Below are 23,330 nucleotides of genomic sequence, written 5' to 3'. Positions count from 1 at the left end.
TTTTCAAATCTAGAATATAATCAGGATTATGGTGTGAGCTTTTCAAAAAAGTATGCCAAGCAAACTTATTACAGGGATTTAGTGAACATACTCCTGGATGCTTCTCTCCTCCCAGAAGAATACTACTATATCCTATATTATCAGCAAGATAGTCAAGCCAGCATGCATATGCTGCTGGAGTTCCTCTCAGGAGCTAAAGGACAATGATACTGACTCATTCAGACTGTCACTCCCAAAATCTGAGGGAGGTGTGGGGAATGTCCTTCAATGTTAAGTAGTTTGGGGAAGAGGATACCTTTCAGTTTTATAAAGCAAACTCTGTGAGACAATATTAATTAAAAAGTCCTAGTTATTTTTAATTTGTTTTAAGCTAGAATCCAACACAAAAAAAGCACTAGTGACAATGGAAGACAGAAATTGAAAAGGAAAACACTCTAATGGCCCAGTTTTTAAGGCAAGCTTAGTATATTCAGAAGACAAAATCAGATTTCAGCAACACTGGTTGCTTCTAGCTATAGTTACATCCTTTAATCCTTAATTCAAACCTCTATCAGTTTTCCTACTATTTTTCTCAGAACTGATAACAAGACAACTAGATTTAATTACTTAGTTTTTGTTCTTTTTAATATTGGCATGGTACTAACATCTTGTTGTTCTCTATGGAATTTTCTTGGTTATCTGATTTTATTGGAAGACTGACCAAGAATAGCTGGGGTGGGGGGAAGAGTGTGTGTGTGAAATATCCCTGAGAACAGAGCACTGAATGAATCTTGAAATTACTTAATCTGTAACAGATAACAGCACAGAAGCAGGGGTATAAAACTACAGACCTATTAAAGACTAAACTTCCAAATTATTGTGACAACAGTCACAAAGAGGAAAAGATAATCCAAAAAATATATGGTGCGAAGCTATCCAAATGGGTCATTTACTTTGCTGGAAAAATCTTATGAAACATGTACAAAACTATGTGAGCAATAGAAATACAAGCCATTGATAATCCCTGTCCTGTTCCATTTTTTACAGATAAAAAAATTAAACAGATTTTGATAAAGATTTTTACACTTAAAAATAAATTCCCAAAGGAATCTGAAAATTTGAAGGAACTTCATTCACAACAGAAAAACTGGAAACATATGAAGATACCAGATTCTGTAACGTTGATATTGATAATCTCTTCATTCAACTTTGTAATAGAAGACAACAAATTTACATTAAAAAACCCCTGTGGTTAAGTTTTCTGTAAGAGCTCTAATACATTTTTTGTTCAACAACCTCCTTGGAGAAGCAAGCATCTCTACCAAGACCAGAGACAGACTGTTCTAAATCTTTGCTAACATAATAGCTGTTTTCCTGTTTTCCAAACATTTAGCTTTCCTAACATAATAGCTGGAAATTTAAGGTAATCATCTCATAACAGTCTGATGAAAGCTAAAGCAACTGGTATTTTGATGTCGATGCCAAATCAGTATGTTCTGTTTTGTTTGAACCACTGCATTAGAAATCAGTGTGACACTAAATGTAATCTCTGAGTGCAAGAACAAGAATTTATGGTATCAGATGTTTACTATTCCCACTTTTCCCCTGGCATTGCTGGAGGAGTTTTCATTGTTACGAATACACATTCAAGAGTAAGCTCACAAACAAATGCCAATTTAACATCAGATTTAAGTATTTTCATTTTCCTAGTATATTACATACAAAAAACAGGCCAAGAACAAGATGTGAGACAGAAGTCAATCTGCTCGTACTGTATGTAAAATTATCAACTACTTGTTAACCAGCTCAGTGACACATCATCTGTCCTTAACCATGGTACTCTCCTTTAATTGCTTTCTGATTCTGCTGGTATTAGGCTTTTATTTTAGTGGCAATAAATGAAACAGATGATCATAATTTCTTCAAAGAGTTCATAGTCTTAAAAACATAATTTCATAAAGTCGAAATGACGGTCTAAAGTCCATGACCTTATGGAACAATGTCTCTGCTTTTAATAAATTATTCTCAAATGTACACTAAAACAATACAGTGCCACTTCTTTTGAATTAATTCTAACAATTAAAAAGAGATATGATATGCAATTAGGTGATCCTAAACTGAACCTCAGACAAGGCAATGTTTATATTTCATCATTCTTAATATTTTATTAAGAAATTTTGAGATTAAGAAAAACCATCCCATTTTCCTAGTGTAGACCCATTTATCCATAAATATGCACTTTTTTCCTATAATTTTGACATGCAAGTCTCACAGACACCCTTCAAATATAATGCTCCAACTTCTCCTCAAATCTGATGAAACACTGAACCTGAATCCAAATGGCTCGATTTTCATGTTCCAAGTAACTGCACTTTGTTTCCCTTTCTGCTCTCTTTTCATACATGTACTTCTCTTCCCTCTAACCTTTTTTAAAGCTTTCTTTTCTATTATCCCCATGTCTATATTCCTTTATTCCCCCCTTCAAGTAAAATCTTTACTTACAGCACATGAATGATGACTATGGAGCTGTCTTCCTTAAGAAGCACAGTAGTATATTAAAATCAAAATAACTAAATATATTTCTAGCAAGCACACAACATGTAAAGCATCTATATGAACATATTGCTGCCAGATTCAGTTTTTCTTCTTTCCTTTTCACCTACTCCATTAAAAAGTGTATTATTGTTTTGGCTGATTTGAGGCAATCCAAATAGCAACCCACATAATAACTACATACAGCAACATAGACTGAGCCACGAAATTAAAAAATAATGGAGGAGTACAAGACACCTACAATTGTTTCTACCTGCCTGAAGACATATTAGGTTCTGCTAATTGTGGAGGTATTTTGCAGTTTTGTACATCAAGGAGGGCAGAGCTATTAACACAACACCCCCTCCAATCATAAGATCAGATCCTAAGACTCCAGGGGCTAAGTACTCATCTCTCCCAGCTCTGATCTCTTGTTAAACTCTGATCCCAGGAATGCAGAACAACTGATTTCAAAGAGGTTTCAGGAATTCACAATTATCTAGTAATTCACATGCTGTAAGCCTGCTTGTACAATTGGGATCTTTGTGCACAGGAGAATACTGGTTTCATCACTGACTTCCCACACGCATGGACAAGGATGCTTCAGGCATCAGTTAACACACAGCAAACCAACTGACTTTATTTTTAAACATTCTCAACAAAATAAAAAGATTCTTTCAAAAACATGTTTGCTGCTCTAGGTGTTTTATTTAAGGTCAGTTCCCACATGTGTACTAGAAATAGAAGATATTTTGAACTGGTAATTTTTCTGAAGTAAATGAAGATTTATTTTCTTGGTACTCTGTATTTCCTGATAGAAGGAACACTGAAGTTATCACTGACAAAGAATAAAATGGATATTTTTCATTCCCTTCACCCAAGCACTAGAAAAATCAAACCACATATTAGACTGCATAAAAATAGAACATAATTTTACTTTTGTGATACAAAAATAATTTGGCTTATGTATCACTTCTTCATCCAACAAGCTGAAACAAATTTGAGAGTAAAAATGTACCATTAATCTTTCTATCGTTTCAAGATTACTAAGTGTTAATCTGAACTCTAAATTTGTGAAATATGAATCTGAGACTGCTTCTTTGACTTTATCATCTATCTTTCTGAATACAGTCCTTAGCAGCATTTTATTCTAGTTGTCTCGAACATGCGGAGCTGTATTCGCACCAAGGGCAGCATGATGACTGTATAAAATCTACAAACCCCTGCACAGTCCCAGCCAGCCAGGTCAGCTCTCATTGCAATTCCTAGGGATTTTACAGAAAATATGTCTGAGAACCATACCATGTTCTGGTATACAAAATTCAGAAAACAGGAAAATAAAAAAAACCAACTCTGAACTAAGTAACATTTGTAGCGTTCACTGAGAAAGGATAATAAGAATCAGACTACTCTCAGTAGTCTGTAATTCTACAATTACAAATAAAACTTGTCAAGTTTAGAAATACACTTTCAAATTTTAAGAGTCAGGATTAGTGCATTAAATGATATTTGCCATATTTCTTTTTCTGCCTTAGTTTTATTAAATAAATACATTTTTGACTCTCCACACAATAAGAGACCTTCATACATCATGGAAACAACGGTTTTAAAGAAGATGCCACAGAAAATGCACACCCAAAGGGTACCCAAAAGAGAACAACCCTGATTATACAACCTTTGCCATCTTCTACTTTCTGAACTCTTTGCAAGTTTTTTACTACTTTACACAAGGGGCTGAGAATACGACAATATTCTATGGGTGCAAAGACCTTCCACTAAGTAAGCCAACTAGTTACAAGAAAAATGTTCTTTTTGGTGTAAAATGTTTTCATTTATGTTAATTTTTGCTTGATTATGTATTTATTTGGCATATTCATGAACCAGGTTTTGGGAAATTTGTTGTAAAAACACAAACTAAAATAGTGCATAATTGTGGAACAAAACCAACTCTGAAACTGTCTTATTTTTTAAAATCACAGTAAGTTATACCTAGTTGAACAACAACAGAAGTAAAATGGAAGCAAGTACTTGAAACTTCTGTACCCCTACAGTTCCAGAGAGTTTCACCTTTAAACTTTTTATAGTGGTCTTCCACATAACAAAAAATTAGACTTTTTTCTCCTTTAACTAGATGAGATTTTCTCTAGCATGTCTTCTGTAATCCCCATCACTTAACTCCTTCCCATCCAACACCTTCAAAAATTAACTTTTGCAAAATCATTTGAATTAACTGAAAGTCAATCTAGAGACATGAACTCCTCAAATAATTGTAGCAAAAAACCAACTTCATGCATTTGCACTGTGAAGATTTTTTTTCTACCTTAAAAATAAAAGATTCTGTATTTCCATCAGACTGATACAACCTACTTCATGTAGCTTTTATTCTGAATCAGCATTTATTGTCACAGAAGTTCGCATTCTTATCCTGCATTTACAATACTCAAATTGTCAAGAACAAGTTAAAGACACTGAGCCATCGAGACACCAACCTTGTGGGCAGGGTGCAGCAGCCATCAGCCGTCAGCCTGACTTGGGTTTCATAGCTATCCAGGGGACAAACAACTTGCTGAACAGGGGGACATTCGACTGTGCTGCAATCCACACTGAACACTACAGAGGAAGGGAAGAAGAAAATTTATTTTAGTCGTGTTTTAGAAGCTGTTTGCAAATTACTTCCTCATAAGCAACCACTTATGCATCAGCCTTATAAGTCACAAAAATTATCCAAAGAATGCACGCTTGCTAGGTAACATTACAAAAAGCCTGCCTTTCTCTTTAAGATTCACTTTTTAGAATTATTGACTCAGGAACCAACTGAACTGATATTAGTTAACAAAAAAATTTATGGAAGTTAGACAGACAACTTTAAACAATCATTACAACTGTGAATATCAGTTAATAGAAATATCCTAGTTATGAAGAATATATATTTCCCACAGCTTTTAAAATAGTAAAAAATTCATTGTTTAATTTTTAACTAATTAAAGTCTGTTTAAACAGCAAAATACTTGGTTTATAGGATATTTAAAAAAAAATACACTATAGATTTATGTGTGCATGTGTAAAGCACATTTTTAAAGACTATTCTATTAGGTTGTCTTGTTTGTATATTTGTATATGGCAAAAATGAAATGCAAATTAACAAATCTTTCTGCATTAGCGAGATGAAGAATTCTACTTAACAAGAAAGACTGACCAACAGTTTTTAGAAAGCAACAAATATCTGTATTTAATTTTATAAGTCATACTCAGGAAAGCTGAAACACATCTATCTCTTATTTGGTACTAAATCTTCCATGTAACAAACAGTACCAGCTCAGGTATTATGTATCTGCTATGCTTTTTCATAATTGTACTAAAAAAGTGCAGAATAAAACATGGTTCCCTCTTTAAGAAATGAGCTACTTTCCGACTGAGCAAGCAGGATGAACAGAATGTTATCAGGCTGCAAATTATGCAGTATGATATCCCTGATTACTGATTAAACTTCACTGCAATATCGACACTATCACAGCTACTTACTGAACTGCTAAAGCAGCTTGGCAATGCTACCCACAGCTCTTACAAGAGCTCATAACCTTCAAAGGCCCATTTTTTCTCTTCTGGTCCTACATTTTCCAAGCTTGATCCTCAGTGGTACATAGCAATAACTGACTCAGTCACCATGAGACATCAGTCTCAGAATTACATCTGCTCTGCATATCTCCATTGCAGTGGTTACAGTGTGATAGTACATGGCTCACTAATATTGAAAAGCAGCACTCTGTCTTTTTTAACAACAAACCTCAAGTTAAGACTACTCAAATGGATTTTTTTTCTCTTCATTATTACATTATTAGATAAATCACAAAACAGCTACAGAGGTAGGACAGGACCTACCTACAGGAGGTTCACAAGCCAGGCCATGTAGATCTGGCAGCCCAGGACTATGCCCAGGTAGTTTTTCAATATCTCCACTACCTCTCTGGGAAAACTGTGTCAGTGCTCAGTTACCCCCATTGTGAAAAAGTGCCTGATGCTCAGAGGGAACCTCTTGTGTTTCTATTTGTGCCTCTTGCTGCTATGGTCCTGTCACTGGGCACCACTGAAAAGAACCTGGCTCTGCTTTTACACTCCCTTCAGGTACTCATATGAACTGATGAGATCTTCCCTGAGTCTCCTCTTCTGCAGGTGGAACAGTCACATCTCTCCCCCAGTTTCCTCACAGGAGAGAGATGAAGACAAATAAGAAATGAAAAACATTTGAAAAAGGAAAAAAAGTTCCTACTTTCTTTCAGATTTAAACAGGTTTCTCAAACTGGAAAAAGTATTGAGACAAACTTACAGACTGGAACAAACTGGAAATATTCTGAGGTTACAGAACAACCTGTAACTGGATTCTTCATTTCTTTAAAAGATAACTCCCAGATTAGCTGCACTACTGTCCTAAAGAATAAGACTGCAAACATTTGCCACTGAACTTCTAGGGTTTTTTTCACATCCTACTGTGATTCCAATAATTAACATGTATATTTCATGAACAGTTTATTATCAGCTTTTATTCTAAACTCTTTTTTTTGTCTATCATAGAAGCTTTAAGCTTTAAATAGTTTGAAAAATCAGTGCCTTCAAGAACTCATAAAGATGTTCCAAGTTCTTATCAGCAAAATTTCACCCAATCAACCTTTGCTTACAAGTCTTCAAAGAATTTTCTCATGCACTGAATTTGTATATAGAAGCATCTGAGAGGTACCACTTTTCTACAAGAATGTAGCAGAAACCCTGCCATGGTTGCAGACCCTGACATATCTGTAATAGCGTACTACTGCCTTTGTAGACTACAAAACCAAAGGTTTTGAAATTGTAATGAAACTAGGTGAATAAAACTTTCTAGTAGAGTAAGTTAACAAAGTATATTAAGTGTGTTAAGTTTCACCCTGACATATTTCAGCTAATAAAATGGCTGGCTTTTCAACTAATACAATGTACAGTTGAGGGCAAGATCTGAATAAATACTTATGCATCTAATGATGCAGGAGCAAGTCAGTGTTTGCATTTCTCATGAAACACAGCGGCTCAGCACAGGGTAAGGCTTCAGAAGTCACAGATTTCTGAGGGTTCAGTACAAGGATGCACAGTCTGCTTTTACAGCATAGAAGCATGACATGACATCCTTTCCTTTCACTTCAGATGCATGTCAACTGGTTCCTCATGAATAATGCAACGCAACACAACTACACATGATAATGGTAGTCACATTGGCTGCCATGGGAGAAGTGGAAAGGGAGTATCCTTTTTACATTCCATGACACTTCAGAATGTATTACATATAACCATATCATTCCTGGACCTTCAATGCAGCTGTATCACTGCCTGAATCACTTTCCTAGCTGCCCTACCCCTTAACTGCTCTATCCCAGGTATTTCCCAACATGGATCTCCACATTTGCTGATTTTTTCCCCTCCCTCACCTTCATTGTCAACTTAAAAGCCATTTCTCCAGCTCCATTAGAAATGTATCTGTAATTCTTGCTCACTCTTTTTCTCCAGTCCTTTTCCACTCTTATCTCAAGTTCTGTCAACATAAGCTTCTGACAAATCATCCAATAAAACAATGTAAGTACTATTTCTGTAAGTAACAGAGGGTAAAAGGAAAACATTATAGAATTCTATTTCTCTGAGCTGTGTATAAAAGCTTGATTTTGCTGACCCTTGTCCTTAGTGCAAGACTGTAAAAGATCCAGACCTGATTTTCTATGCTGAAGCTGTATCAGGGTGGAGCACAAACTACTTCCCTGTGCGTCATTACACACTACCTACTAAATTTTGCTGCTGATCTCGGACTTTCCATCAAGCCCTGACTGCACAGAATTCCCCAAAGAAGTAAGCCAAATAATAACATTTTCTTTACAATTGTGTTTAAACCATTATTTGGTACCAGAAAAAAAAGAAGAATTTTCAGGCCATTCTGGAGATGAGTGAATGAAAGCTCTACCAAAAAGACTTCTAAAAGAATGACAGATGAGTGGTCTTTTCAACACAGGTTATGTCTATCATGACAGACATTTCCCAATGCTTTCCCAAGGATGTCAGAAACTAAAAGACGACACTCCCCATTGCACCACATACAACACCAAAGTTATCACAAAAGGTACAACAAACATCTGTTAGACAACTGCCAAAGTAAACTATTTAGCTTGTTTTATTCAGAAGCGACAGCCAGAGTTCCTATCAACACTGCAGCAAAATGCATTTTAAATTAGGTTTTAACTCAATCTTTAACTAAACAAACATGATTTTTAAAATGTCCTTGTTCATAGTGGTTTAGCACATATACTCCCACAAATGTTTTTTTGGGTTATTTTTATTTTTGCTGTTAACACATTATGCAGTTCCATTTGAGATTGCTCATTTAAACTATCTTAAAGAAGAAAAATGTTTTGAAAATGTATTTTGAGAAATGCAATCTCCAGCTTAAAATTAAATTCAACACATATTGACTAAATTCACTACTCATGAATGGACAGTTACATACATCTTGTAGGAATAAAAGAGGTTGCTTATGGAACCAGACTAGGGTTACCTCATCTCTGAGCTTTACAATCACAGTAAAACAAGGAGCATGACATACTTGTTCTCAGTAGGTACAACTGTGATGAGATGCTTGGTGGAGCAACAGGTAAGAATGTTTAAAGCTAATTAACCTGGAGGTTAATAGACATGTGTGACTAAATACTAAGTTTCTTCACTCTGCATTTTAACTACATACCAATGCCTTTAGTTGTATTCCTAAAGTAAAAGGGACAGAAGAGGAAGGGACTCTCAAAATGAAATATTTTATTTTTATTCTAGCATTTAGTGTTGAGGAAACGCTTTCTATTTTCCTTTCACTAACTCTGTTGTCAATCACAGCACTTGAACATACGCAGTTCTCAGCAGAAGGCGCCCAACTGAAATGCCAGAGTAAACTAGAGAGCAGTGATATCTTTTTTAAGGAGCAGAAATAAACACAATTTATGCTTTAATTGCGCAAGCACTTTATCTTGGCATAAAGCAGCACTGCTGTCACAGGAAGTAGTCCTCCCAGTTTTGTTTCCACCAGAAAGCCCTTGCTGGTGCAAAACCCCTATGAGGCTGGTTAAGCAGACACGGAGGTCCAGGAAGAGTGTTCTGGAAGCATTTCTCACAGAGCTTAAGTTTTTAGGTCTGTGGCAAAAAATGGAAACGCAATTTTCTCTGTTCAGCATGTTAACTCCATAGACTTGGTGACATACTCAGTAAAACGGGTGACATCACCCCCACAAGAGTATCTGCATGAACACCTACCTCCCAGGCCTTACTCTGTCCTTTATCCCGTATTTTTCTAGCAACATGGCATTTCAGCTATAATTCATGTAGTTCAGTTCCTCTCTAACTCTTCTTTCCTACAATTCTTCAGGATACCAAGTTAGACTCTGAAGACACAAGGTTTATTACCAGGTCTCTTAATTTCTAATCCCCATATGCAAAGCTCTACACTTCCCTTAAATCCATTAGTTTCTTTCCTTCCCCAATCACTTCAAAGTCACTGTTCTTCTACCCTCCTAACACACACCTTCATTTTTACAGTCCCATGTACCTTCACCTCTTAAAACTCTCTACAGCAAAAAATACAAACCCCTTCAGAAAACAATATAGGCTTTATTGGATGCATTTATATAGATTATTTTGCTTTTCAGACAGAAAAAATTGAAAAATGGGAAAAGAAATTGTGTCTACTTTTACCTGGCTTGCATTCATAGAGATCACAGCATTCCCCTGGCTTTCCCGATGCCTTAGAAACCAATATATTCAAATAGCCAGGTTGGCAAACCTTCCTCAAGCAGCCTGCAGGATTACACACACAACGGCTTGGGAGTGGACAGCATTCACCAGGAGGAGCATAGCCTTCAATCAAGATGGAATCTTCTGGACATCGAGGAGAAAACTGGACCTCACAGCGGGCCTTGGAGCAATCAGGTTTCTCTTCTGAAAAGGAGAGAAAAATCATCATGCCATATGTGTCAGTAAAACACTGAACCTGTAAAGATAAACTCAGATAAAGCTCCCTCTCTTCTGCCTCCTCCCAAAATAGTAAAAAAGAAAAGGAAACAGCAGCTTCTGAACTGATTAGTGAAATTACCAAATATCCTTTAAAAAGTATAGGTATTTGCAAGACGGCAGCTGCCTTATAAAATATTTCTACAAGTTTCCAATCCGTGTGATGTGTGTGAGGGTTGAACCCACACAGCCTCAGGTAGAGCTGTGAAGTCACACATTTGGCCAAGATGTTAAGAAACAACTTGTCATATCATGTCAGCCCTGATTTTCACACCTATACCTTTGGTTTCCCAAGACTTTCCATTATGGACTGATTTAAATGGATTGATTTATTAACCTGAACTGAGCTCTCACATATTCAAAAAGCAAGTTAAAAGCTCAACAGCTAACATATTTGAACAGCTCATACATTAGCAGAAGAGGATTTTTTCTGTAGACAGTCCCAATGTTCACATTAGAAGCGTTGTTCCTGTGTACTTCAGCAGCTTTAATACTAAAAGGTAAGAGGTTTGACTATGATGATGGTGAGGTTTGTTGATGATCCTTATGGGTCCCTTCCAACTCAGGATATTCTATGATTCCTTTATGTACAAGTACTTTTATATTTTTTCTTAAAACCATCAAAGATTACTAACCTAAATGAGGTACTAGATGGCATTATAGCTCTTTTCTTACAGTTAAAAATCCTACTATTTCCATCTATATTTAAAACAGACTTGACTAGATACATATTTTGCCTAGAACTTTAAATAACATTTTTAAGACCAATTTTTTTTTTAAACCTATTCTTATGTTTAGGTTCTTATCTGCTTTATTAAACACATTGTTCAGACTGAACATTACTGGTTACAGCGGTTCACTGCAGAGTTGTATAAATAATAGATAACATACTAGTTTCAGTATTTTATTGATAGCCTTTAGTTTATGGATATAATAAAAGGCTTGACATTCTAGCTTTTAAAATTATTTTCATTTCCACTGCATGTTTGCTCAACATGCACAGTGACAGAACTGCTGCAGTAGCAGCCCTTAAAAATAATAATAAAGCCTTTAAAATACTCATGACAGACTCTTGATAGAGCACTTGTACTCATGATGACCCTTAAATTCCCACTGTTCATTACTGTATTTATCCTAGCGTTATGCATCCAGTGATCTTCTGATTTCCATGACTAATAGATAATCCCATCCCCACGCAATCTCTCATGCAAATATTTTGTATTATAAGTATTTTAAAAAGTTGACCTGCTATTTTTCACTTGACTGCATTTACATACATACATGTATCTATATGACAATAAGCATTTCCTTAAGGACTGCTTAGATAATTCAATACAACTAAAATTTGACCAATGCAATAGGTCAAATACAATAAAAACTATTTTTGACCAATTTGGCTAACTTTCCAAAAGGCAAGGTTTGTCAGAAATGCATGTCAAACTGTTCAAATTCAGATTATTAAGGATTCTACATAGGTCTTTTTTGAAGACCAATGCAAAGTCTACTGCTGGAGTTGGTAAGACCACCTAGCAAAGACAGGAAAACAAGGATATGTCACTACCTACATGTAAGAAGCATCACAAACAATAGAAGAGAGAAATTTAAAATATAGAACCATGTAAAATATTTGTGTATGAAATATTCACTCAGTGTTTTGCAGTTATTATCTTCAATAGTCTTTTCCACGTTATTCTGCTCGATGTAGTTAAAGTTAATAGACTGCAACAGGAGTCTTACCTAAAGCCAGCACTGTTTTCAGAGGAAATGGTTTAAACCTAACCACTATCTTGCAAAATACATGTTTATGTTTCAATACCAGGTAGCATAACACCAGTAGGTATTTATAAACCTTTTTCTTCTTAATCCACATCACTATTAGTTTTGTACTTCATAATCCCAAAAAATAAACAAACAAAGCTCTACTAATAACTCCCTGCTAATACTCATGTAAATATTGTACTTCCAAATTACATCTCAAACTATGTACATGTTGAAATATTCCCTTCCCAATATACAAACACAACTGAGCAACAGGAAAGTCAAATATATTCACCCACGCTGAATCAACCAACAGACAATTATATTTCAGCTTCCCAAACTCCAGCCCACAGCAGAGTCAAAGGCAGGTTAAGAAACTTTTTGTAGACTATGTCACACTTTTTTTCTTGATTTAGATGTCATTTTCCTTTACGGAAAGCAGCTACTGACTAAAATGGTATGTGGTCAGCAGTCTATGAAGTGTTTCCTTAAGCATAATCTTTATCTAAAACATGAAAATCCAGCAGCTCCAGGTGTAGCATTACTATGTTGGTTAAAACTTTCATCAGCTGGCACCGCCCTAGTGTAAGTGCATTCCAGGTCCAGAACTCACTGCAATGTAAGAAGGTGGGGGCTCAGCTTTACTGCATCTCAGTAAAAGCTGATGCGGGCTCCTCACTTTGATACCAATTTTGGATAAAAACCACTACTTCTAAGCAACCAATTCAGAAAAGTTTCACGGTTTTTCTTCTTGTTATCTCAGCAAATGACAAGATCTTCTTTATCCACAGGGATTCATTACACTAAACTAGTTCTATCTTTTCATTATTTCATCGAAGAAGGTGTCAAAATTTAATCTGTTCTCAAAATAAATGACAAACATTAATACAGCAATAAATGTCAGTGTTTTAGCAGAATTCCTGATTTAATTCCAGTACATACAGCTATTTAAGATTTCATCAAACAAGAATTGTTTAATAGCTCTTTTTTTCTTTATTAACAAACACTTCTAGCCCTTACAAAAGGAACATTAAAAAAACCCCACGTAAGAACAAAATAATTAAAAATACGCCAACAGCCTCAAAATACAGAAAGCAGGGTAATGCCAAGATGTATTCCACAAAAAAATCACTCACCAGTGCTATTTCTGCTACTTTGCCCCTTTTACACACCAGACAGACTGTTTCAAAGTAACTTCTCAACAGACCAAAAGAAGCAGAGCCTGCTGCTTCTCCGTCAAATAGACACATACACTGCAAAGCACTGACCTGTCCCCTAGATGTTTTAAGTTACCGTCTGTTACACAAATCAGGTTCTTCCTGACCCATGTCTTCAAAGTCAAACAATGCATCAGGACTTAAACTCCATTTTCTTATCTTTATTTTGATAATAAATAGAATATAAACAAATACTATGTATGTCCAGAAACAGGAGAACATCATTTTTCAAAGCACTGTGGTGAATGTAAAAAATTAGGCTTTTGCGGAAAGGGAGACCTATCTATAGGACTATATATGTGATTTACTAAGAAATAAATTAGTAAAGCAAATATATACATATTCCTTAATAATAAGGCATCTTAACACACAGATTACACAGCAAGATACATGTGTCGCATTGTCCTCACCCATAGAGCAGACGCCTTCACAAGAAGAACTTCATACAACCCTAACTGCATGTAGAGACAGTAAAATTGCTAAAGCAGATACATGGTTTTTTAACCAAGAGGCTGTACTCAGGACAATTATTGCACTAATTAAATTTATATTTTTATAAAACATTGTTCTACGTCTACATTTGGAACAACTGATACACCTCATTTAATAAATTTACTATTTCAGAAAGGAAAGAAATTGCTTATACAACTCACCAATTAATTTACTGAAGTGAGGACTTCTATACACTTATGCTGTTTGATTATCAGAATCAGACAGTTAATCACAAAATCCCAGTATAGATAAGGTTGGAAGGGACCACTGTGGGTCATCTGGTCCAAACTCACTGCTCAAGCAGCTTCCCCCCAGAGAACATGGCACAGGATTGTGCAATACCTCTCTAAGCAATCTGTTCCAGTGCTCAGTCACCCACACAGTAAAGAAGTTCTTCCTCATGTTCAGGTGGAGCTTCCTGTGCATCAGTTTCTGCCCATTGCCTCCTGTCCCATTGCTGGGCACCACTGAGCAGAGCCTGGCTCCATCCTCTTGGCACCTCCCTTCAGATACTCACAGACATTGATGAGGTCCACTCTCAGTGTCTCTTCCTGAGGCTGAACAGGCCCAGCTCCCTCAGCCTTTCCTCATAAGAGAGATGCTCCAGTCCCTTAACCATCTTTGTTACCCTCCACTGGAGCTGCTCCAGGAGCTCCAGGTCTCTCTTGTCCTGAGGAGCCCAGAGCTGGACACAGCACTCCAGATGTGCCTCACCGGGGCTGAGCAGAGGGGCAGGATCACCTCCCTTGAGCTGCTGCCAATGCTCTTCCTGCTGCACCCCAGGATTCCATTGGCCTTCTTGGCCACAAGGGCTCACTGCTGGCTCATGGACAGCTTGTTGTCCACCAGAACCCCCAGGTCCCTCTCAGCAGAGCTGCTTTCCTGCTGGTCAGGCTCCAGCCTGTGCTGGTGCCTGGGGTTATTCCTCTCCCTGTGCAGAACCCTGCATTTCCTTTTGTGGAATTTCAGAAGGTTCCTCCCTGTCCCTCTCTCCAGCCTGTCGAGGTCCTTCTGAAGGGCTGCACAGCCTCTGGGGCATTGGCCACTCCTCCCAGCTTTGTGTCATCAGTGAACTTGCTGAGGAGGCATCTGCTCCTTCATCCAGGTCATTGATGAACAAGTTAAGCAATACTGAACCCAGTATTGAAGCTTGGAAGACACCACTGCTGACAGGCCTCCACTAGACCCTGTGCCACTGATTACAACCCTCTGGGATCTGCCGTTCAGCCAGGTGTCTTGGGGTGATTTTATGACAATGTATTCCCTTATGGTCTGCTTTATGTCCAGAAATGGGTCCTGCAGCTTTAACGGGTCCGAGGAAAGGGGGTGGGGGGAGCTGGGCAAATTCTCCAGCATGGTTTATGTTCAAGGACTCATACACACTCCCCCATGTTCTCTTGCTGCTGCAGAGCTGAGAGAGTTGACTGCTGCTTTTAGCTAACCTGTCAGCTGAGACAAGAAGTTTTTCCCAGGACTGAATACTGAAATCCTCCCGTAACTACCTCTTCTGGAACTGTCTGGCCTAGCTGTGATCCGAGAACCAGATCACCGGACCCCGTGGACTGGCACGGAGGCTGAGAGGACACCGCATCCTGGCCTTGGACCTCAGGAAGGGCTGAGCCAGCTACAGAAAAGAACTCTGAATCCACCAGCTTTCTCCACAGTGAGGAGGTTTAATATTGAATAGCTATTAATTTTTTCCTGTACCCTGCCAGCACTTTGTTAAATAAATAGTTTTTTCACTTTCCTCCAAGAAATTCCTTTCCATCAGTGGGGGGAGGGAGTGCCAAAACTTGCCTTCTGTGGAGGAGTGGTTCCTTCCAGAGCATTTCCCCCTAAACTTGTCTCAAACCAAGACACCAGGTCTCAGTCCACCTCACTGTCCACTCATCCAGTCCATACTCCCTGAGTCTGCCCTATGAGGATGTTGTGACAGACAGTGTCAAAAGCCTTGCTGAAGTTGAGGAAATAGAAAAAAAACATATGAAACTCAATCACATTTCAATATATCCTTTAAAAAATATCCCAACCATTAATAAGGAGAACAATCACTTTTCAGGGATGCATCCACCAAGCTTCCCCTAAAAGTCTGAACTGATGACCTAAAACTCACTAAGGAAAACATTACTGGCTGCAAATGCTGCTTTTATGTTCAAAAAAAGCAGCATTTCAAATAACTACACAAAGAAAAGAAAATATCGGTTGGTTTTCTGACGAGGTTTCTCTGTGGGACACATTCTCTTTATAGCCTTTCATCAAACACCACCGAAGCTGGTAGCACTCTAGTATCCCTGACATCTCAGCAGCCTGAGCCAACAAAGAATCTCTACATAGATAAAGGAAGAGTCTGGATCAATCAAGCTTTTGTGAACAAACTATTCTGAGACAGACAATTTTCTTAAGAAATTCAGAAACGTAGCTGGAAATAAAACATTCTTAGTAAACTGAACACAATCCAGACAGGAAAACTAACATTTTGATGAATTCCAAACAAGAATCCTCTCCTTGGAAACAAACTTAATCCCTGCTCTAAAAGGCAGCTCTAGAGATAATTTAATATACAGTTCTCCAGTTTACCAGTGACAGTGTTATTTTTAGATATAAATTACTACTGGTAGAAGTTTTGCATTTCAGGACAAACTTTACTTCTGTAGGTCTGAAGGTTCAGGCTTACTTGCTTGTACTTTGCTAAGAGACTGCGAAAAGACCTTGCTGTTATTGAGTGCATGAGAGAGTACCCCCTACAGTTATTAAGAATAACCTAAGTTACAATGTATAATTGAAAACTAATAGCTGAATAAGATACAATGCACTGTGTGCTTTATTATTAAAACAGGGATCATTCACTTAAAAAGTCAGGATGTCCCAAAAAAACTTCTCACTTTCACCTCAGAAGTGTACAGGAAAGCTGAGCATCTCAGAAGTTGAGGCACAACAACATTCAAACTGACCTTTCACTGCAACCACAGCATACTTGTTATAAGGTGTATGAGGGGGAAGAGAACAATCTTCAAAGGATAGAATAATAATAAGAAATAAAGATATGGATTTGAATTTTTTTCTTTCCATTAACTTCAGAAAAGGTCTGTTATAAAGCAACAGCCATAAACCCAGAACTTTGTCACAAAGTTTCTCCATATCAAAAGCTACAATGTGTTTTTAAAATTATACTTCCCATGACCGTACAAAGTTCTAATGGGGAAGTGGAGGTATAATGGCAAGTTACTGAAGCACTTATGTTGCAACCAATGCTTTCTTTGAGAGAAGGCAGCTTCTTTACCTTCCTGAAAGGTTTATGCAATACTGGGTACTAGTTTGATATGTTTTTATTAAGACAGTCACTGAATATAGGAAGTCTAGATCTCAGGCGTTCTTCATTTCTTTTGTTTAAGTAGAGCAGTTGTAACAAAAACCAAGCCAAACCACCCCTCAAACTTCCCCCCCCCCCCATCTTTGTTAATACCAAAGCACTATGTAAATAAAAATGGCTCCTCAAGAAATATTAAACACTTTGTTTTCACCTCTGTATCAAATTCTTTTCCTTCATTATGTTTGCATGCTCTGCTTTGACATGCAGAGAAAGTACATGCCAATTTTATTTAATGAGAAAAGCAGAACTGTTAAAGCATTGGTTAGTACAGTGAAAGGATCCTAGGTATAATCTAGTGTGGGAGAAATAGAAAAGCCCTGATGGGGATGGGAGGGTCTTCTCATTCTTCAGGTGAAGTGGAACACATCCATGCTTCTCAGGAAACCATTTCAGGGAGGAATTTTTATCATTTTGTCAGAGCTTCATGTGATGCTGTTACTCAGTCACCATAGAAACGAGGACAGAATGTTTTATTGGAGGAGATGGCTGAAGAGAAGTATCAGAGACGGGTCCAAATGTTTCTATCAAGATATTTAAACTGTTCTACAGTTGATCCTTTAAAATCAAGTTTTTAATACATATGCATATGGATATACACAGATATACACACACAGAGATGGAGAGAATACATTCTCTTTTTCTGTTAGGTCCATACAAAGAATACAGAATAAGAAGCACTTTGAAATAGCAAGCTTCATATTTCATTTTTCTGAGTAGTTCAGAATAGGTTACGGTTTATAAAGATGAACATTTTACATGACTAAGCAAAGCAATGCACTACAGTTGGCATACATGCTTTGAAGGCACATGTTCAGCTTTTTATTTTTGTTTCACTGTAAACCATTTCTGTGAAATCTAGGCTCAAACACAGTCACTTTTATTGTACAATCTTACAGTCATCATTGAGATACATTCCAAACAACAGGCATACTGTACTGTTATACAGTGGCAGGAAGGAAATATTTAAAGGATTAGAGATAAACAAGAAAAATGATTACCCAGCTGAAGCAGTCAGACAGACAGGGATCGATATCGGAATGCAAAACACCCGAAAGGATTTTCAAGAATCAAAAGGGCAGTTATAGTAGATTAAAAAATGAGATTAATTTACACGTGTAATATGCACAGTACTGTATACGGGTGAACTGCTACAAATAAAAAAAGGAACTAGAGCCTGACCTTTTACCTAAAACTGGACTTTATCTAAAATCCATTCTATTTTCTTAATGAGTCTTGCTACACTTCCCAGCATTCTGGTGCTCTGCATTTTATGGGCACACAGTGGGGCAACTTGTCTCACCCACATTATAGCCTAATCTTCTCATATTATAACAACAGCATGGAACTAACCTGAGCTAAAAAAAGGGACACACAAAAAGACAGTCACAGATACCAGTTTTAAAAAACATGCATTCATTGATACACATTTTTGCAACACAGTATTCACTACAGATTTCCCAAAGATTTTCCATTTCGTGGACCAAATAACCAGAAAAAGGGTTATATCACTCGAGACGGCTACAGTCAAGGAAGACAGTAATCCCCTCTGGGTAAATAGCAAAGCTATTCCAATGTTATAATTCCATTTCCTGAACTAGTTTCTTTTCCTATACTTAAAATATTAAAAAGAAAAGTGGTAATTCAAAACAAACAAACAAACCCCAAAAAAACACCACACCAGAATTGCAAACAATCCTGACCCAAAATTGATGTCTTCCAAAGAAGGAATTAAGAAACTCAATGAGGATCTGTCAAACACCTTCATCTAAATGCAAATGCAAGTTCTATAAAACCAATAATGTTTGTGGCAGTAGCTGCATTTGGTTTCAGACCTCCCAGCTCACAGCATTCTTCTGTTATGCTTAGAAGCACTCAGGTCTTGAAATCCCAAAGGTAATTTTACTTTTCCTTCATTTTATTCAAAACCTGCTTTCAACGGATAAGTATTAGCTTGATGCCAACAAGTTAATCCAAATCAATAATAGATAACATTAGCTGACAGAACTGTACATGAAGGACATGAGCCCAGCCCACTGCACAGAACACAGGGGAAGCTGTGCCATCCCTGGGACAGGACCCATTTCTACTGCTAACTGCACTGCATTCAACAGAAATAAAGCACCTTTAAACTTCAGTAGTAAAAATCCTTCAGAAGTTAGTTGGAGAAATGAGCCGACAGCTGTAGTCAGATTTACAGCTGTGTTGCCTCTATTGCAAAATAAAATTAAGAAAATGTTTTCAGTACTGTCACGGCTGGAATAACATTGTATACTGTGATTTCTTTATATAAGAGAGACTTATATATGTTGTGCTGGATGAATGGTACTACTCCTACTGCTGTTCAATCTTTATACATTGGCAAATCAACTGAAATTTCCAAAGAAAGAGTATGCAAACAGAAATGAGATGGTCTCACCTATAGACTCAGGACTTTAAAGAATGCCAAATCATTCTGTGAATAAACCAAAAATGGAAACACTAGATTTATAATCAATATAAACTGCACGTACTTCAATGACTTACAAAAATGTACACAAGCAGTAAATTTACTTAAAGCAGAAAGTACTATTTATTGCAACAGTATATTCAGCTGCAAAACCAAAAGTATTGCTGAGTAAGTTCCAAAATGATGACAAAGCACAACTATTTGGAACAATTTCGATTCGCACAGCTTAAGAAAACAATATGAGCCTTTGGAGAGCTGGGAGCCCTTGGCACAAGAGCCCTCTGCACTCCCTTGGAGGAGAGAGGCCTGAGGCCAAAAAGACTCTCCCAGAGAAGCAACCTTCCTCAGGGTCATGGTGACAAAGTGAACCACCCCCAGCATGCTTTGTTTCTATATGGTGATAGCCTGTACCCAGTTGGCTAGTTGGTTTCTACCCCACCCCCTGCCTTTCCCATAAAAGCCCCTGTTTCTGCCCCTCAGGAGGGAGCCTTTGTCCCTGGCCTTCCCTTCACAGGGGCTGCTGGACAATAAAAGCTGCCTCTGTGGAATTGCCAAATGAGGCTCCTGTCTCCCTGTCCCCGAGTTCACCTTGGGTGATTTCACAAAGAGCTGATATCACAAGAACTGGAATCACTTGTAGTGGAGAACTTGCTACACTTGCTGAAGTCACCTGCTGCCCAGGGCGGCCTGCCCACCGCCCCTGGAAGAGTTGTTCCTTGCAGGACACGCTTTCTAGGAAGGTCGTGGCACACTGGTGCTGACCAGCATCGGACCCCCCCCGTGATACGAGCCTAGCTGATATCTGGAGAAATAATCACAAATACTCACTGAAGGAGAAGCACTGCAATGCACACCTTGATGTGGAGAGGAGAAAGGGATTTGAATTCGAGGACACACCGTATACCTCACAAACGACAAACCTCTGAAGACAGCTCAGGATGAAAGGAGCACCCAACAACTTACTCTACCACATAATCACACCCAAAGTAGTGTCTCAAATTACTCTTAGCTTCTTACTTCAAGTCTAAAAGCATAAGCAGAACAAGGACTTTAGTGTTTGCAATAAATGCAAATTATAATGAAAATACATACAGGAGTTTACAAGGAATAAGAATTCACATGTGTATGAAGCTAGCAACTGAGACTGAACAGCAGAAAGGGCAATCAGTTTTCTGGAGCTGATTAAAAAAAGCACCAGAGTTGTAAACATTAACTTAGAAATGAGGGGGTTGATAGTCAAAGAAATGTAGTTTTTGTTGTTAGCAAAATTGAATCAACTCCTGTCTGCCCTTCAGTGTTTTGCTTGGCTAATACAAATAAATTTAAGGTATGTGTTTTCTTTCAGTTCTCTCTGATAATTAACTGATAAATGTTAAAAAACCCCACCAAAACCCACAACACCCAGCCCACACACAGTATAAGAAGGACCTAAATGCCTTAAGACACTTCTGGCAAGTAAACTCCAGTATGCAAACTAGTTTTCCCAGTTATTATGTTCAAAGAACCTCTGTCTCTTACCAGCTTAACCTCTGTATTTTTATTAGAGGCTTAACCATGTGTTTCTAAAATTCTTTCACAAAAATACTCAAGATGCATAATTATCAAGAAAATCAACCCTGTTCAACATTTTGATCTTCTTTTTATTAACCTAAGACATCACAGTAGTCAGAAACTACAAAGAGAAGCATAGTTTCCTTCTTTTAGGTAAACAGAAAGTGACTGCTTCCAATGGTGAAGGCCAATGCCTCAGTGTTTCAAGACATTTTCACACTCCCAACTGCCATGGTTAATCTCTCTTGACTTCTCTGGCTTAGCTTCTTCCTAAACTCTTCAAAATAACCTCTCTACTTTAGAATTTAAACACATTTTTATTATACAAGATTTTCCATACAACCAGAGATCTTCCCAAATTCTTGTTTTTTTCCTTTATGTCTTTTTTAACATTAACATTTCTGTTGTCTCCCCAGAATGAGTTTTAATGCCATCTACTCTAACTGTTCCTTTGCTACTCATCAGTTACCAAATCTGCATCATTATTGAACAAAATTTCCATGCATTACTTAGGACAACAGAAAACAACTCTACCTATAATAAGAAATATGACAGCAAAGCAAAAAGGAGCCATTATAATTTTAGAGGAAATCTATACTGACACTATACTGACTATCAGAGAATTCTGATGTAGAAATTCTTTGTGTCTTGCAGTGAAGAGATTCTACAAACTTTTTACAACATTTCCAATTCGAAGAGAAATTGTCAACGTGAAGGAATTAAACAGCTCAGTTCTCCAGAAAAAGTAGATATTGGTTCTTACTAGATCTATTTTTGCTGAGAAATGACACTTTACAAAACTCTAGTTAGGAGCATTTCACTGAATACAGAAATGGTGGATATTCCACACAAAACATTATCTTTTCTCCAAAGGCAAAGCCTTCTAATAAACTGCCACATTTGACACTTAAAATGCAAAATGCAGAAATAAGCAGCTTATCAGAAGACTCCACTGTAAAAGAAGCCAAAGCACTCTGTTCTTTGGTTCTTATACTGAAGGCAATTTCTCATATTCCATGTTAAAATATGGAATAAATAAATATAATAGAAACTGTGCTTTCGTGACTCCAAAGAATATTTGCACTAGGCAAAATAAAATTAAATAAAGCATCTAAAAATCATGCAAGGAATTCTGTTAAATTCCAAGCTCCTGCTTGCAATACCTGCTTTCACTGCTAGTTTGAAGGTGTTTCTGCATTTTTACAACTGTCATTCACACAAATAAAAAAGGAAAAACAAAATATATACTGGGAAAAAAAGCAAGAAGACAAAAGAAGCATGAGAAATTTTAATTTTATTCCAAGATCTAGACAGCTTAAGCTTGAGAAGACAGGTGCCCTACTGCTTGACTGAAGGTTTTTGAGAACTGATTAGAAAAATAGACCCCTGGAAATTTGAGAATCATCTTACTAGTCCTGCTTTCACACTACAGCAGTATCCTAACCAGAAAAACCTACACATTTCAGGGATGGTGGGTGGTGGCACGTGTGCAATACATGCACACACGGATTCATAACCAGCCCTCAAACACAGTAAGACCACAAGGAATCACACTATGAGAAGTTTGTTCTGCTCTGCGGTACTGCTGCACAAGACATAAGAAACCAGATTACATTTAAGACAAACTAAGAATCATGCAATATCCACAGTCTTTATTCCTCAGTCAGTCACTAAACAGGTGCCTGCATAGGACTATGCAGGTACATAAAAAAAAAAAATTGATGATATCCATTAAACACAGCTTCGAGTCCACCATACATTAAACACTACGAGGTATCACCACCCTTTTGCAGCATCCCTTATTCTACCTTAAAGCAGCAACAACCCACAGAGGGAATTAAATGTCAGAACTACAAAAAAGCAGAAAGTCAGAGTTTACACAGCACCGAGCTTCTGTTAACACTAGTACAAGTATTTTGCTGACTTC

General features: G+C 37.4%; 1 protein-coding gene across 4 annotated transcripts in view; it reads right to left on the bottom strand.

Moving 5' to 3' along the window:
• The window catches only part of CRIM1 (cysteine rich transmembrane BMP regulator 1), a 175,659-nt gene that overhangs the window by 79,987 nt on the left and 72,342 nt on the right, over positions 1 to 23,330 (bottom strand). For all 4 annotated transcript variants that reach the window (XM_082302962.1, XM_082302965.1, XM_082302963.1 and 1 more), the window contains 2 exons: positions 10,255 to 10,497; positions 5,001 to 5,121 (listed from right to left, as the gene is read on the bottom strand). In XM_082302962.1, the coding sequence (XP_082159088.1) occupies positions 5,001 to 5,121; positions 10,255 to 10,497 (364 nt within the window). The remainder of the gene's footprint in view (positions 1 to 5,000; positions 5,122 to 10,254; positions 10,498 to 23,330) is intronic.

Source organism: Coloeus monedula (genome assembly GCF_965178545.1).
Source record: "Coloeus monedula genome assembly, chromosome: 2".
In the NCBI taxonomy this organism is placed as follows: Eukaryota; Metazoa; Chordata; class Aves; order Passeriformes; family Corvidae; genus Coloeus; species Coloeus monedula.
The sequence above is the reverse complement of the archived record's forward strand: the minus strand, read 5'-3'. Positions and strand labels throughout refer to the sequence as shown.